Below are 16,447 nucleotides of genomic sequence, written 5' to 3' on the forward strand. Positions count from 1 at the left end.
ATCTAAACTTGCCTGAAGTTGAATGGAATGGAACTGCAAGTGAAGCCCATGAACAGAAACTGGCAAATAAGTTAATTTGGGAGGGAGGATTTACACAAGTAGTACAAGAACCAACTCGTCTCAATAACTTGCTAGATGTATTCTTGGTTAAACCATGGGAAATTGTTGATAAAACTGAGGTAATTGAAGGAATAGGTGACCATAAGGCTGTAATAATGGATTAGGACTTGTACCAAAAATGCTTAATAAGAGGGTCACAAAAGACAAGAAATTATACAGAAAAACTAAAGTTGATGAATTTGGGACTTACCTTAAATCACAATTCAGTTGTTGGATAAGTGAAGGGAATAATGTGGATACACTTTGGGCTAAATTTAAAGGAATTATTTGGGAAGGAGAGAAGAGATTTGTACCTGTTAAGAAGGGTAAAATGACCTCAGACCCTGTTTATTACACAAGGGAAATAAGAAAATTAAAAAGAAAATGTAGAATAGTAAACAGGAAAATCAAAGAAGGTAGGGAGAGTAGAGAAAGTAGAAAACAGCTAATGAGGGAACTGAATAGAGTGAAAAAGGAAGCAAAAGAGAATTATATGAATGGCATTCTTCAAGAGGGTAATGACCACAAAGGGAAATGGAAAAAGCTGTATTCATATATTAGGAATCAAAAAGGAAAAGCAATCTAAATTCCTACAATGGTGGGAGAAGGGGGTGAACACTATTTAACAGATACTGAGAAAGCAAACCTCTTTAGTAGGGAATTCCGAGATTCAGTAGAAGATTGTCAGGACTTGTAAACCGTAACAGAAGATAGAGAGGGAGAGACACAGAGGGTAACAAGAAGCTTCTCATTCACAAATGAAGATATTTTCAGAGAAATCCAACTGCTTCAGCAAGGAAAAGCAGCAGGAAGTGATCAAATTACTGGGGAGGTATTAAAGACAATGGGGTGGTATATAGTGCCTTATTTAAAATTTCTCTTTGACTATGTCATAAATAATAGTGTGATACCAAAGGAATGGAAGGAATCTATAATAATACCAATTTATAAAGGAAAGGGTGATAAAAGGAAACCAGAGAACTACAGACCAATCAGCCTGACCAGTATAGTTTGTAAAATACTGGAGAGTTTAATAGCAAAGTACATCAGAGGGATATGTGATGATAAAAATTGGTTCATGAGGAGCCAGTATGGATTTAGAAAGAAATTTTCTTGCGAGGCACAACTGGTGGGATTTCAGCAGGACATATCAGATCAGTTAGATTCAGGAGGCCAGTTAGATTGCATAGCCATAGATCTTTCCAAAGCCTTTGATAGAATGGAACATGGAATATTATTAAAGAAATTGGAAGGAATAGGATTGTATGTAAGGGTTTTACGTTGGATAAGAACATTTCTAAATTCAAGGGTTCAGAAGTCAAAGTAGGAAATAATATATCACAGGAAGAGAAAGTCTGGAAGGGAATTGCACAGGGTAGTATAATCGGTCCGTTACATTTCTTAATATACGCAAATGACTTAGGGAACAATATAACATCGAAAATAAGATTGTATGCAGATGACATAATTGTTTATAGGGAAATAAATAACATTGAGGATTGTTCAGAATTACAAAGGGACCTTGACAGTATCCAAGAATGGGTTGAAGAAAATAATATGAAGATTAATGGAGGCAAATCAACTGTTACAACATTTACAAACAGGAGCTTTAAAACTGAATTTGAATATACTTTGGATGAGGTAGTTATCCCCAAAGATGGCAAGTGCAAATACTTAGGTGTGAGATTTGAAAGTAATTTGCACTGGAAGGGTCATGTAGATGACATTGTTGGGAAAGCATACAGATCGTTACATGTCATAATGAGACTACTTAAAGGATGCAACAAAGAATTAAAAGAAAAAAGTTACTTAAGTATGGTTCGTCCATTATTGGAATATGCAAACAGTGTTTGGGATCCTCACCAAGAATACCTAATAAAAGTACTAGATGGTGTGCAGAGAAAAGCAGCAAGGTTTGTAACAGGGGATTTCAGGAGAAACAGTAGTGTATCAGAAATGTTAAAAGAACTTGGGTGGGAAACTTTAAGTAAGAGAAGGGAGAAAACTAGACTTATAGGATTATATAGAGCCTATACAGGAGAAGAAGCATGGGGAGATATCCGTGAGAGGCTTCGGTTGGAAAATAATTATATTGGTAGAACTGACCACAAGTACAAAATTAGAAGGAATTTTATCAGAAGCGATTGGGGTAAATTTTCTTTCATTGGGAAGGGCGTGAAGGAGTGGAACAGTTTACCAGGGGTAGTGTTTGATCCTTTTCCAAAATCTGTACAGATATTAAAGAAGAGAATAAACAACAACAGAGATAATAAATTAAATGTGAGAGGGCATTCGACCTGTGCAGGATATTGTAAATAATAAATGTGTGATTAAATTAATTCCATCCCCTGGTCTAAGGAGTTTGGACAGCCCAAGTAGGGGACTGCCTGTAGGGGTGAAGTACAGTGGGGACTTCGAGGGCCCTGGGACCGCTACGGTAGCTGTGAAGGCCCTTCAGGAACTCTGAAAAGTGGTGGCAAAAGGGGCTCTGGTTAAGACGCAGGTCGTTGTTCCAAAATGGGTAAAATATAAATATGTGAATAAATTCAGTGTTAATTTTAATCTTATACCAGTTGTTTAGTATTATTAGAAGTAATTTCACATACCGTACTGTATATGAGTTGACTATGTTTGTAAGATATTATAAGTAGAATTTTGTAAACAATATAAATTTATTAAGGATGTTGTGTGTGTTTAATAGAAGAAATTATTAGCGTAAATTGTATAATATTGTATTCTAGGAAAATTTTCTTCGTCTCCTGTTAATTTAAAATTTAGTGCTTGACAATAATGTATTTTAGTGTACCATTTGCCACCGAGGTAGACACCTGATTTGCAAATAAAGAGATTTTGATTTGATTTGATTTGAAAATAATCACGCTGTGTATTCCTAATTCATTTCTATCTTAATGTTATATTCCGTAGGAACCTTTAGAATAGTTGTATGAGTGGCATTGCGATAATTAGACTAAAACCTGGTCCACCTAGTGCACTCATGTTCTTAATGCGCAAGAACACGATCAAAACAACATATTCTCACATTACTGATTATAATTACAGATCGTACCGGTATGTGTCCACTGACTCATATAAATACACTCGCACACTTATATTCTACAAAGAAACTAACATTTATCGTCATGTTTCATAAAATTACACAGACTACATACGATAACACAAACCAAAACAAAGCCAGGTTTCCAACAATTCCGGCTACTCGATTCGCATCTTTGAACGATTGAGAGTAGCATTAAGGCCTGAGGATTGGAGTCGGTCTTGGTCTGGGAGAGATATTGTATTTGGTCTTGAGCCCATCCAAGTCGATTCTCGAGATATTCGATGACTTTACTTGAGATCGAGAGACTGTGAAGGCAATATCGATACAAGAGTTGAGTGCAACATTTGATTCCTTGTACTTCAGGAATAAAGTAGTTGGGTGTTGGTTATGCGGCGTGTTATTGACGTATGCTGGTTTTAGGATTAATCTATATAGGATGAACGGAAACGACGATTTCACTGAACAGGTGTATATCTGTTTAGCTCACAGGCATTACTTCTTATTGATCGTGGCCTCTGCATTTATAGTCAGCCTTGTACCTCAACTTGCACTGCATGTTATGTCTTACAGAATTTTTTCTATAGAATGACGTAATGATTTTGTGAAAGAAAGGTTATCCTTGTTTCGTGATATTTTTATGGTGATTTCATGTCTCCTTTCTGATATCCATCGGTAAACGCTTGAATTCTATGGAGTACACCTGGGAATGTGATCATGTACCCTACCGTACATATGATGATGTTTTCTGTGCTAATGTCCGTGCCCAATTGACATATGTTACATTGGCAAGGTTCATTGGAAGCAGAATGTGCATTTTATGCTGGAAAGCCGAATTATGGGTTTTTGAAAACTGTAGGCATACAGATACCTTACTGGTGTCTAGTTCGATTCTATACCTTCAGAATTTCATTGAACTCTGTTATACTGCTACATGACCTTTCCTATCATTTCTGTTTTTTTGTCGGTATACCCTTACGTTGTTCTTCCTAATATCAAACACTTAAAATATCATTTCAGATTCGTGAGACGTGACCTAATAATGTTTCTAGTGATTTAATCACTGTACATTTGCATTATATTGGTATGTGTATGAGAGTATAGTGTGTAAGACCTTTCACACGCACACACACACACTACTGATCTGCATTTAGGGCAGTCGCCCAGGTGGCAGATTTTCTACTGTTGTTTTCCTAGCCTTTTCTTAAATGATTTCAAAGAAATTGGAAATTTATTGAACATTTCCCTTGGTAAGTTATTCCAATCCCTAACTCCCCTTCCTATAAACGACTATTTGCCCCAGTTAGTCCTCTTGAATTCCAACTTTATCTTCATATTGTGATCTTTCCTACTTTTAAAGACACCATCCAAACCTATTCGTCTATTGATGTCCTCCCATGCCATCTCTCCACTGACAGCTCGGAACGTGCCACTTAGTCGAGCAGCTCGTCTCCTTTCTCCCAAGTCTTCCCAGCCTAAACTTTGCAACATGAAATTCTAGGTGTAAGGCTCATTTCTAAAGATAATAGGCAACTTGATATATTTGGAGTGTACAGATCGGGAAAGGGTAGCACTGACGCGGATTCGGAATTATTTGATAGGATAGTCAGCTATGTGGGAAACGACATGGAAAGAAATGTGATTGTAGCGGGAGATCTGAATTTGCCAGATGTCAATTGGGAAGGAAATGCAAACGACAGGAAGCATGACCAACAAATGGCAAATAAGTTAATATGGGAAGGACAGCTGATTCAGAAAGTGATGGAACCAACTAGAGGGAAAAATATCCTGGATGTCGTGCTGATAAAAGCAGATGAGCTCTATAGGGAAACTGAAGGAATAGATGGTATTAGTGATCATGAAGCTGTTTTTGTCGTAGTTAAAAATAAATGTGACAGAAAGGAAGGTCTTAAAAGTAGGACTGTCTTTTTTTGGGTGGGGGGGTTGGTTGTCGAATAGTGGAGAGTCCCAGGGCAAAAGCTATGCCCTTTTACTAATATGTTTCCTAGGAGTACCCGACGAGTCGGAAAATCTCGGTTCACTACACTGGCTGCGGAAAAATAAAATTAATGTAGAATTTAATAAAAGTGAAGAGGAAGAAGCTCTTCTTTAAGAAACGACTCTTTTCAGGGTTGAATTTTGAGTTATTTAGTGAAACGTGGTGCTATAATCTGGAATGTGCTAAATTGTAATTCTAGACCAGGTCGTCCTCGTCCTCCTCCTCCTCCTACTCCTACTACTACTACTACTACTACTACTACTACTACTACTAAGTGAGCCTTTGCCTTAAATGTGCACACTGCTCATTCAAAACAGCGTGTCAGAGTAGGGATGAATAGCTGGAATGCCATGATGAGCCAGTGAGTTACGTACCAGCAGTATCAGAAAATGTATGAACCAGAGGATTGGCATGCTAAAGAAGAAAGTTTTCTAACTGCCCAGCTATTTCCCACCAATAATCAGGCAGGCTGTTATACTTACTACGCAGTAGTAATCCCATCTATCGGAGTTGTGTGCCAGCATAAGAGACAAAGAACATCACAACAAACAAGGATCGATGTAATGTTATTGTTAACCAATGTTATGCACTTTCGATATTGTAGGCCTTCATGTTCAGTTTTCGTCCGACTCTGAAATACCACTCTTATTGTACTCGGTACGGTAAAAGTGAATAAGACATAAATTATCAGAAATATTGTGTTCTCTCTAACTTTTGTTATGTTGTACTTATCGTTATTACCAATAATATAGGTATTTAAAAATCAAATTTTAGGCGCCTTCCCTGAAACTACCATTTTATCCAGCTTAAACTGCAGTGTCTTATTTCCCGAATCTATTATACAGATTTTCATTAAATTCTGTATACCCATTTTCTCGTGGCTCGGCATTAATTTGGACTTACGAATATCTGCGTTATCATAGCTGGTATGGTAAAAGTGTATAAGACGTAAAATGATCGGAAATTTATCTCCATATAACTTTAATTATATAGTAGTCATCAATAGGACCACTAATAACATAAATATTTGAGAATTACATTTTAGGCCTTCCCCTAAACTGCCATTTCACTCAGTGTGAATAAAATGACTTATAGCATAGATTGTAGCAGCTCATCTGCTGACTTTACATACCGATTTTCATTAAATTCTCTTCAGCCGTTTTCTCGTGAGGCGTGTACGTACATACAGACAGAAATTACGGAAAATTAAAAAGTGCATTTCCTTGTTACTGTGGACATGACCGATACAGAAATACCATTCTTTTAAAATTCTGAGCGAAGTACAGACAAAACTCTTATTTTATATATATATAGATGTTGCAAGTTGAACTTGGCTGTATTGTTGACAATATGGGCCTAAAAGGGGAAGAAATATGAATGAACTAATCTAATAAAAAAATTAAATGTGAAATGTAAATTGTGTGCCCACCTCCTTGCCTGTCCCATGCCGCCCAATTCACGTAAAGTGTTGAAGCTAACTGAGCGCAGTCCTCGAAGGTCATTGAGAACTGACTTGGAGGGGAGGTTGTGGGGAGTTTGATGAGAGGGGGGGGTGTGGGATAATGCATTTCTTACATGCCTTCGTGTAAAGAATTTAATGATTATCTCCTCGGAAAGTATATCGATTTCCTCCGATATTTCATTCAGATTATAAGCTGGGTTGTATTTTTTATCAATGTTTATAAAAACGTATTCAAAAATATTCAATAGATTCCCTTTCTTATTTATTTGGAGAATTTGAAGGTCTTGATTTATGTTTGTGAATGAATGATTGGTATCCACCACATGAGAACCCATTGCCGAGAATCTGCTGTATTTTGACACATTACCGTGTTCCTTATATCTGATGGAAAAATTGAGGCCTGTCTGTCCAGTGTAATTTGCGGGACATTGCTGGCACATTAATTTTGTAAACTCCTGATTTCTGAAATTAAAAAGAAGTCATGGGACGATTTTTGTAATAACCTGGAAAGTCTAGGTCAAGCAGCAGGGAAACCATTCTGGACAGTAATAAGAATCTTAGGGAGGGAGGGGAAAAGGAAATGAACAGTGTTTTGAGTATTCCAGGTGAACTCGTAATAGATCCTCGGGAATCACTTGATGGATGGAGGGAATATTTTGAAAATCTGCTCAACGCAAAAGGAAATATTCCTAGTGGTGTCTTGAACAACCGAGCACATGGGGAGGAGGAAAATGTTGGTGAAGTTACGCTTGAGGAAGAGGAAGCAATGGTAAATAAACTCCATTGTCATAAAGCAGCAGGAATAGATGAAATTGCCTGAAGTATAGTAGGAAGGCAAGGATGAAATAGCTTCATAGAGTAGTAAGATTAGCATGGAGTGTTGGTAAGGTACCTTCAGATTGGACAAAAGCAGTAATTGCACCTATATATAAGCAAGGGAATAGGAAGGATTGCAACAACTATCAAGGTATCTCATTCATTAGTATACCAGGTGAAGTATTTGGTGGCATCTTGGAAGGGAGGGTGCGATCAGTGGTTGAGAAGAAGTTGGATGAAAACCAGTGTGGTTTCAGACCACAGAGGGGCTGTCAGGATTTGATTTTCAGTATGCGTCAGGTAATTGAGAAATGCTACGAGAGGAATAGGCAGTTGTGTTTTTGTTTCGTAGATCTAGAGAAAGCATATGGCAGGGTACTAAGGGAAAAGATGTTCACCATACTGGGGGGGACTGTGGGATCAAGGGTAGATTATTAAAATCAATTAAAGGCATTGACAATTGGGCTGCAGTGAGAATTGATGGTAGAATGAGTTCTTGGTTCAGGGTACTTACAGGGGTTAGACATGGCTGTAATCTTTCACCTTTGTTGTTCGTAGTTTACATGGATCATCTGCTGAAAGGTATAAAGTGACAAGGAGGGATTCAGTTAGGTGGAAATGTAGTAAGCAGTCTGGCCTATGTTGACGTCTTGGTCTTAATGGCAGATTGTGCCGAAAGCCTGCAGTCTAATATCTTGTAACTTGAAAATAGGTGCAATGAGTATGGTACGAAAATTAGCCTTTCCAAAACTAAATTGATGTCAGTAGTTAAGAAATCCAAGAGAATTGAATGTTTGATTGGTGATACAAAGCTGGAACAGGAAGATAATTTCAAGTATTGAGGATGTGTTCTCCCAGGATGGTAATATAGTAAGTGAGATTGAATCAAGGTGTGGTAAAGCTAATGCAGTGAGCTTGCAGTGACGATCAGCAATATTCTGTAAGAAGGAAGTCAGTTCCTGGACGAAACTATCTTTAAATCGGTCTGTTTTCAGACCAACTTTGCTTTACGGGAGCAAAAGCTGGGTGGACTCAGGACATCTTATTCATAAGTTAGAAGTAACAGACATGAAAGTAGCGAGAATGGTTGCTGGTACAAACAGGTGAGAACAATGTTAGGATGGTACTCAGAATGAAGAGATAAAGGCTAAGTTAGGAATTAACTCGATGGATGAAGCTGTACGCATAAACCGGCTTCGGTGGTGGAGTCACGTGAGGCGAATGGAGGATAGGTTACCTAGGAGAATAATGGACCCTGGTATGGAGGGTAAGAGACGACAATGGTTAGACTTGGTTGCTAATGATTTAAAGATAAGAGGTATAGAACTAAATGAGGCCTCAGCACTAGTTGCAAATAGAGGATTGTGGCGACATTTAGCAAATTCACAGAGGCCTGCAGACTGAATGCTGAAGGGCATAACTGTCTATAATGGTGTACGTATGTGTGTATTGAATTTGAAAGAAGTGATTGGAAACCTCATGCTCAGTCTTATTCGAGAGATGGATAGACCAGGAACATGTTAAAGCAAAACAGTACAACGAACTACAACTACAAGACGAACTCAGAATGGACGTAAAAAAACAATTAAATAAAAGGTTTTTCTCAAAAAATCGCACTGCGACCCCTATCACCAAAATCAACAAAGATTCCCTTACTGAAAGAAAACAACCAACTCATCATTACAAAGGCCGACAAAGGCAACACAACAGTCATTATGGATAAAACGGATTACATTCAAAAAACCAAAAATTTCTTAGATAATGACTCCTTTTCGATAGTTAAGAAGGACCCAACACAATCAATTCAAAGGCAATTGAAACAAATTCTAAAGAGCACATCTTTTCTCCTCACTGAGCAAGAAAAACAAAAGTTAATTACTATGAACCCAGGCCTACCAACAGCTAAAGCACTACCCAAAATCCACAAAACCGGTGTTCCTATTCGACCCATAATAAACTACAGACCAAGCCCCTTATATAAATTATCTCAATTTATCCAACAATTTCTTAATAAACATTATAAATTCTCATCAAATAAATCCATCAGGAACACTGTAGAATTATTGAACAAACTAAACAGTTTCAAGCTTCAACCATATCATTCAATGCACTCCTTTGATATAGTCAACATGTATCCCAGTATAAAAACCAACTCATTATTCCCGATCATCGAAAAGAACTTACTTGCTAACAATCAACTAAGTAAACTAGAAGTTCAAGACTTTATGACCATATTAAGATTACTAATTAACAATAACTATTTCACATTCGATAAGATCATTTACAAACAAGATGGTTTGGCTATGGGTTCACCAGCCTCAGGAATTTTAGCAGAGATCTACCTTGATTTCCTAGAGCACACCGCCATCGACAATAACATCAAATTTGCTAATATCCAATTCTGGGCTAGGTACGTAGATGACACATTTATAATCCTAGATGAACGCTCCATAGACGTGCCATCCACCCTCAAAAACCTTAATAACATTGATCATGACATTAAATTTACCTTAGAATCAGAGATAAACAACTCCATCAACTTCCTAGACCTAACAATCAATAGGCACCCCTCTTCGTTCACATATAGTATCTATAGAAAGCCCACTCAAACAGCCACTACTATAAGAAATGACTCACTACACCCCCAAACACACAAAGCGGCTACATATAATAGCTTAGTAGACCGAGCATTCAAAATTCCGATGTCAAGAAAAAACTTAAATAAAGAATTGAACACCATTCGCTCTATAGCAAAATTTCATGGATATAATGAATCCTTTATTGAAAGAATAATCAATAAATTCAGACACCGCCCAAAAACCACCCTAATAAAAGACAATACTAACACTGCCACGTTTTCCACATTTACCTTCAATAAAGAAATTTACAACGTCACTAACGTTCTTAAAAAACAAAACGTTAAAATAGCCTTTCGTACGAACAATAGAAGCACAGAGATCCTACACAACTCTTCATCAATAAATAAAAGTAGTCCTTTTTCTAAATCAGGTGTATATAGGTTTTCTTGCCAAGACTGCAAAAGTTCTTACCTAGGGCAAACAGGACGCAGCTTTAAAATCAGATATGCAGAACATGTCAATGCCATAAAACACAACCGTTTTTCCGCGGTCGGCCTACATATAAAAGAATTTAAGCACAACTTTACTGAAATAAATCAAGATCTTGAGGTATTAGATATTCTAAACAAAGGTTCTTTCCTAGACGTCACTGAAAACCTCTATATTCATTTAGACCAATATTTCAATCCCAACCTAAACTTAAATGATATCTCAGAGAAACCAAAGATCCTATTCGACTTTCAAAAACATGAATATCCTGAAAAACAGATCTGTCTTTCACATTATGCATAATACTTTGTCACGCCACACACTTTCACCACATCACCCTCTATATTTCCCCTCCTTCCACTCCTCCCCTACCGCTCCTTCCCTCTCCCCTCTTAATCCAACAATGGCCGCTCCCCAGACCTAAACTATCCAACACGCTCTGTTCCTCTTCATCTCACGCCATAGCTTTACCGCCTTATGTCCCGCAATAAACATCATAGAAACCTGCCCGCACCCTACACGTAACGCTGCAACAATACTGGCACAGTCAACCTCCAAACTCTCAGAAAACGTATTCCTTAATACCAATTTTATATTCTTGTCGAGCTGAATACCGGACCTGTGAAGATTGCAAGATTATTTTGTGCATCTACAGAATGGTGGTGTTAATGAAGCTATGTAATATAGAGAGACTTTCAAAGGTGGTTAAATGAAGAAGTTATATCATGTTCAAGATCATGCTTTCACGTCTCTGCACAGTATTTAAAATAAAATTTACCGTTGGTCTTTATAGCTATTGTTGAGAGTGAAGGAGAATTTCCTGTTGTGTTTATCAGGAACTCAAGGGAGACTTCATTACTTAGTCGGAACATAGAAAAAATGATTAACTCTTCTCAGAAGAACTCTTAAGGTTTCACTTTACTTTTTCCTGCCTGCTGGCTCTTCAGAAATGTGTGCGCGTGCGTTTTGTATTCAGGAATCATTCAATGCAAATATTTTCGCACTGCAAGATGTGTGGTTAAGGTTATTTTTAATATGTATAACTTTTGCTTTCTCAACGATTCATTTGTTTCTATATTCGTCCTTTTTTATCTCCTCGTAAGATGTGTATTGTTTAATGTAACGCCTTGTGTAATATAAATGTCTACATGCTGGCCTATTTCCCACATTTTGGCTGAAGATGACGCCAAACAGCGTCGAAACTAGTTCCAAGTATAAATATATGTTGTAGATAAACTATAACATTTTTGTATTGAAAAGGTGGACCGTTTTAAGTTTCCTATCTTCCATCCTTGTAGACTTCGTAATTAGTTAGTTTTTAATCTTTCTTTGAACAAGAAGTCACATTCTACTTTTCATTCTTGTTCCACATCCTCCCCTATGTCCGCACTTCAGGCCACTCCCACTCTCCCACCCAACACACTCTCCGCTTCGCTATCAGCCCCTCCATCACGCCTGCAACACACTCAGTTTGTCACAGCAGACCCTTTACAGCAAGATGTGGATAAACCAACTTAAGCCAGCTAGGATGTAAGTTGCTTTTCTGTTGCTTTTCATCCCATTTTTTCTTATCCCTCACCCCTTTTTTTTTTTTTTTTTTTTTTTTTTTTTTTGTTCTCAACACTTAGGCTTTTTCCTTTTTGTTACAGATATGTTCTTTCAGTACCTTAAACTTGTAATAATCTTGCTTGATCATGATGTCACACAATGTCCCACACAGAACAAGTTAAGATTTTCTCCGAGCTAAAAAAAAAAATGTATTAAAAGTCTAACATGATCTATTTCAAGAAGAGCCCAAGTTTATGCCTTATTTTACAGTCACCAAAAGACTTTTTAACAACAAGGACTTGATGTTTTAGCCTTTATATAATTTTACCCATTTCTTGTTATGAGATACCTTTATCTTTTAGTTTTAAATGGTACGAAGCGTGTTTTTTAAGTAAGGTCCGTTTTGTTGTAGACACTAGTGGTTCACGCGCATATCGCAATGAGCGTGTGCGCCGTGTACCGGCATGCCTCGGGAACAACTGTGCTCAGTTTCAGCTCTATAGCTAACCTGTACGGTTCTGTTCTGTGCTTTCAAAATGTTTAAGACTATCAACTCGTCCGCCGCGTGTGAGGTTCAGTCAGTGATACGGTTTTTGTGAGCAAGGAACCTGTCTGCTGCAGAAATTCATAGACAGATTTGCAAAGTGTACGGTGATACTGTCATGAGTGAAAGCAAAGTGCGTAAGTGGGTACGACAATTCAAAGATGGGCGTGACAACGTCCATGATGAGGACTTCTCCGGTCGCCCTTCTTTGATTACAGACGATTATGAGCGATTACCATCTGTTCCCCCACCTCAAACATCACCTCAGTGGCAGCCATTACAGTGGTGACGACGACGTGAAAACGGCAGTGAACTCTTGGTTATCGGAGCAGGCGGCAAGTTTCTATGAATAGGGTATTTTAAAATTGGTTACGAGGTATGATAAGTGTTTGAACAAACTTGGCAACTATGTCAAAGAGTAGAGTGAAGTATGTACTTTCTGAAAATAAATTTACTTTTTTGAAATAACCTTTCGTTGTGTACTTATTTTCAAACGGACCTTACTTAAAAAACACGCCTTGTATTTAAGCCAAGGCTGATGATGTCCACGATACAAGGCGAAACATGTACTAGTTGATTTTAATGAAACTGTTATTTGTATTGTCAGGTGGGACTTAGTTCTCTTATAAGATTTACAGTGACAATATGGAAACATTATGAAGTTTATAGTATGTAATCTGAGGATTGGTTCGAGGTCCACTCACCCAACATTATTCAATATTGAGTTCACTGATAGTTAGATTGTATGTATTGCTTTTGTAATCTTAATCATTTAGTTAAATTACTATTTTCTTGTGCTTTGTCACCTGTGAATCCATAAATTGAGAAGTATTTCAGTTTAAGTAGAAAACCAAAAATAGCAGCTGAGAGGATTCATTGCACTGACTATGCATCACCTTGTAATCTGCAGGCTAGGTAGGCCAAGGCTCATCAGGACTGTAGTGCCATGGAGTTTGTTTTGTTTGCTTTTTATATTTTCCTGTAGTAGTATGCTCTCTTTCTGTTTTATGGCATAATTCTACTGTAGGTACCCTTTAGAAGCCTAGTTTTAAGTAATATTTTTAATAATTGAAGTAAATGTAAATAATATATTTTGTTCTTTACAGAGTGGGTATGAATCGTATGGTTATGGAGAATATGATACAGAAGCTGGAGAGACACATTCGGAGTTTGAGTATGATCGCCAACTTTGTGATATTCCAGAAGTTGTAAAGAAATTCCTTCTGTACTTCAGAGATAGCATAGATGAAGGGGCCTTATATGAAATACAGAACCTGTATGAAAATACGTGAGTCCTTGTCTTCTTTCGTCATGTAGTGCTGTGTTGTATCTGGTAAAGAAATGCATAGCTAAAATTTGTAGCATGGAAATTTCTACACATATTTCTTTCATCCTGGATATACAGTATAACCACATTTCTTTGTAGACTAGCTGATATGTTATTATTTAGTATCCTCCTCCAGCTCTGTTGTCTTTGAAATAATTGGAAGAAATTAGACATTTTATAGGCAGATGGCAAGTTAAAATCATCACAGGGAAATCTGCTAACCTGAATGGAATGCATTTAGGTAATCTTAAACTAACATAATGATCATAGATTGTGAGGAGACCACACACAAAATACACTCACTTGGAAAAAAAAAAAATTGGTCATTTTGTTGCAAAACTTGGCATGTGGGCATGCAATCAGTTACATCTCAAGCAGATAGTCCAATGATTAACTTAGTGTCATGATTAGTTGGAACATTTTTGCCACCAGAGCTCATGAACAAGCTGTGGCCTATATAAAGGCTCGCAGAGGCTACTTATATGTAGCTTCCAGTTGTGGAAATTTCGTTGACCACTTGGATGTGCCCCTACAATTAGATCAGAGATTTTACCCAGTTATCATTTAGAGCAAGCGCATTATTAGAATGCGCGAGGCTGGATACTATATTCAGCAAATCGCCCGTTACCTAGGTCGTTCTTACTGAATTGTTTGGGCATGTTGAAACCCGTTGATGCTTGAGGAGACACACTTGCAACATCTGGGCCCAAGACGTCCTCGACTGACCACTTAACAAGCACAGGCGGATCAACTGTTATGGTGTCTGCCGTCCAGGCACGTGTAGCACCATCGGTACCGGTTCCTATGTCTGCCTAACCATTATCAGGTGCTTGGTTAAAGGAAATTGTCTCATGGCGCCCATTACATGTCCTGCCATTGACACCAACCCACCGTCATATCCATTTACAGTGGTGATATGAACAACAAACTTCAACTGCTGAGAGCTGGAGATATGTCTTTAGTGACATATCCACGTTCTCTTTCTTCTATGACAACAGCTGTGTTTGTGTCTGAAGACCGAGATCATGTAGTGAACTTTTCAATTTTGCCATTCCTGTGACACAACCAGGGAGGTGAGAAGAGTAATGGAGTGGCCCCTCACTGCAGCTAGCCTGTGGAAAAAGTGGGCCCACTTTGCAGGATGGGGAAGCCCTTGAGGCCCTGCCCATTCGGCACGAACGTGCACTACCGAATGAGGGAGAATGTGGTTCAAACTGTGTTTTCTTCCTATTCAAGCACAAGACACCTAATAATATACCACAGTGAACACAAAATTGTAACATGCAAAACTGTACTTTTGATCAAGCTAAAACCGCTCACAGACCACAAATTGACAAGAACAAGCATTGCAATAACAGTCAAACTGTGGGCATTACTGTCCTTTGAACTGCGTAACTTTGGTGAAATGTTGTCTAATTTTTGTTCCCTGGTTATTTTAATTTTGCACTCTAAATAAGTGTCTTAGTCAAACGCCTGAAATATCAGTAAGGTGAATAGTGCACTCATTTGTAATTAAACATTTGATTTCAAGTAGTGAAATAAAGTTTTCACAGTTGTCGCTTTTTGTTTTCATCCTAGCATTCCTTCTTCGTAAATTTTTAATGATCATTCTCGTACGTTTCAATGAAGCCCTCATTTTCCTAATTATCAGTTTGTTTCTCTTCTTTCTTTTGACACTGTGGATGTTCAAAGTTTTCTCCATTTTCTTCGTGCCCCTGAAAATAGTTTTCCATGGTTTCCCATTTTCACACCAGGCAAATGCTGGGGCTGTACCTTCATTAAGGCCATGGCCGCTTCCTTCCAACTCCTAGCCCTTTCCTATCCCATCGTCGCCATAAGACCTATCTGTGTCAGTGTGACGTAAAGCCACTAGCAAAAAAAGAATTCTTCGTGCAGGAATTAAACACCCTCAATAAAAAAACGAGAATATTATTAGTTAAAATGGGGACTATCAAACTATGAGTATAAAGCATATCAACCACTGTCTTAAGTTCTGAAGTGATAATTATCTTAGGCGCTGATGGCTGTAAGTAGCTGGGATAGGAAGGGAATACATTCGTAAAGGCATTCTCTCTGTCTCGGCTCTGTACAAAGTACAAATAACACTATGAATACCAGGTGTCCAGTTTTTCCTCTTAACTGCATTCATCCACAGGGCCCGACGGTCTGGGTTCTTAGGGAACCTACACCAATCCATATTTTGAAACAATGACATTCTCTCCATGAAAAAATAAACTTGCATGTCTACATTTTTATATTTAGGCCTACTAGTCTACGAGAAGAAAAACTTACCAATGAAAAGCAATGCCGGGTTTTCTGTTCCTGTTACTTCTATTGTTACACCCATACACACAACAAAGATCCATGATAAACAACAGATACATTAGGCAACTTGTTATGGGTAACTCACTGGATGAATACAAACTTAAATTATGACAAGCAAGTAGCTCACATTGCTCCCCAGCTGGCCGTTGTGCCGAACAATATGGCTGCCGCTTGCAAGGAGTGGTCCCGTTTGACCTGGCTGAG

At 38.0% G+C, this 16,447-nt stretch overlaps 1 protein-coding gene across 1 annotated transcript in view; it reads left to right on the plus strand.

The window, feature by feature from the left end:
* The first annotated feature begins 3,505 nt into the window (after window positions 1–3,505).
* LOC136881196 (eukaryotic translation initiation factor 3 subunit L) overlaps window positions 3,506–16,447 on the plus strand; it is a 164,566-nt gene continuing 151,624 nt past the window's right edge. The window contains exons 1-2 of the mRNA XM_068229311.1: window positions 3,506–3,623; window positions 13,698–13,879. Of these exons, the coding sequence (XP_068085412.1) occupies window positions 3,594–3,623; window positions 13,698–13,879 (212 nt within the window). The 5' untranslated portion in view covers window positions 3,506–3,593. The remainder of the gene's footprint in view (window positions 3,624–13,697; window positions 13,880–16,447) is intronic.

This window comes from Anabrus simplex, chromosome 1, assembly GCF_040414725.1.
Source record: "Anabrus simplex isolate iqAnaSimp1 chromosome 1, ASM4041472v1, whole genome shotgun sequence".
Classification (NCBI taxonomy): Eukaryota; Metazoa; Arthropoda; class Insecta; order Orthoptera; family Tettigoniidae; genus Anabrus; species Anabrus simplex.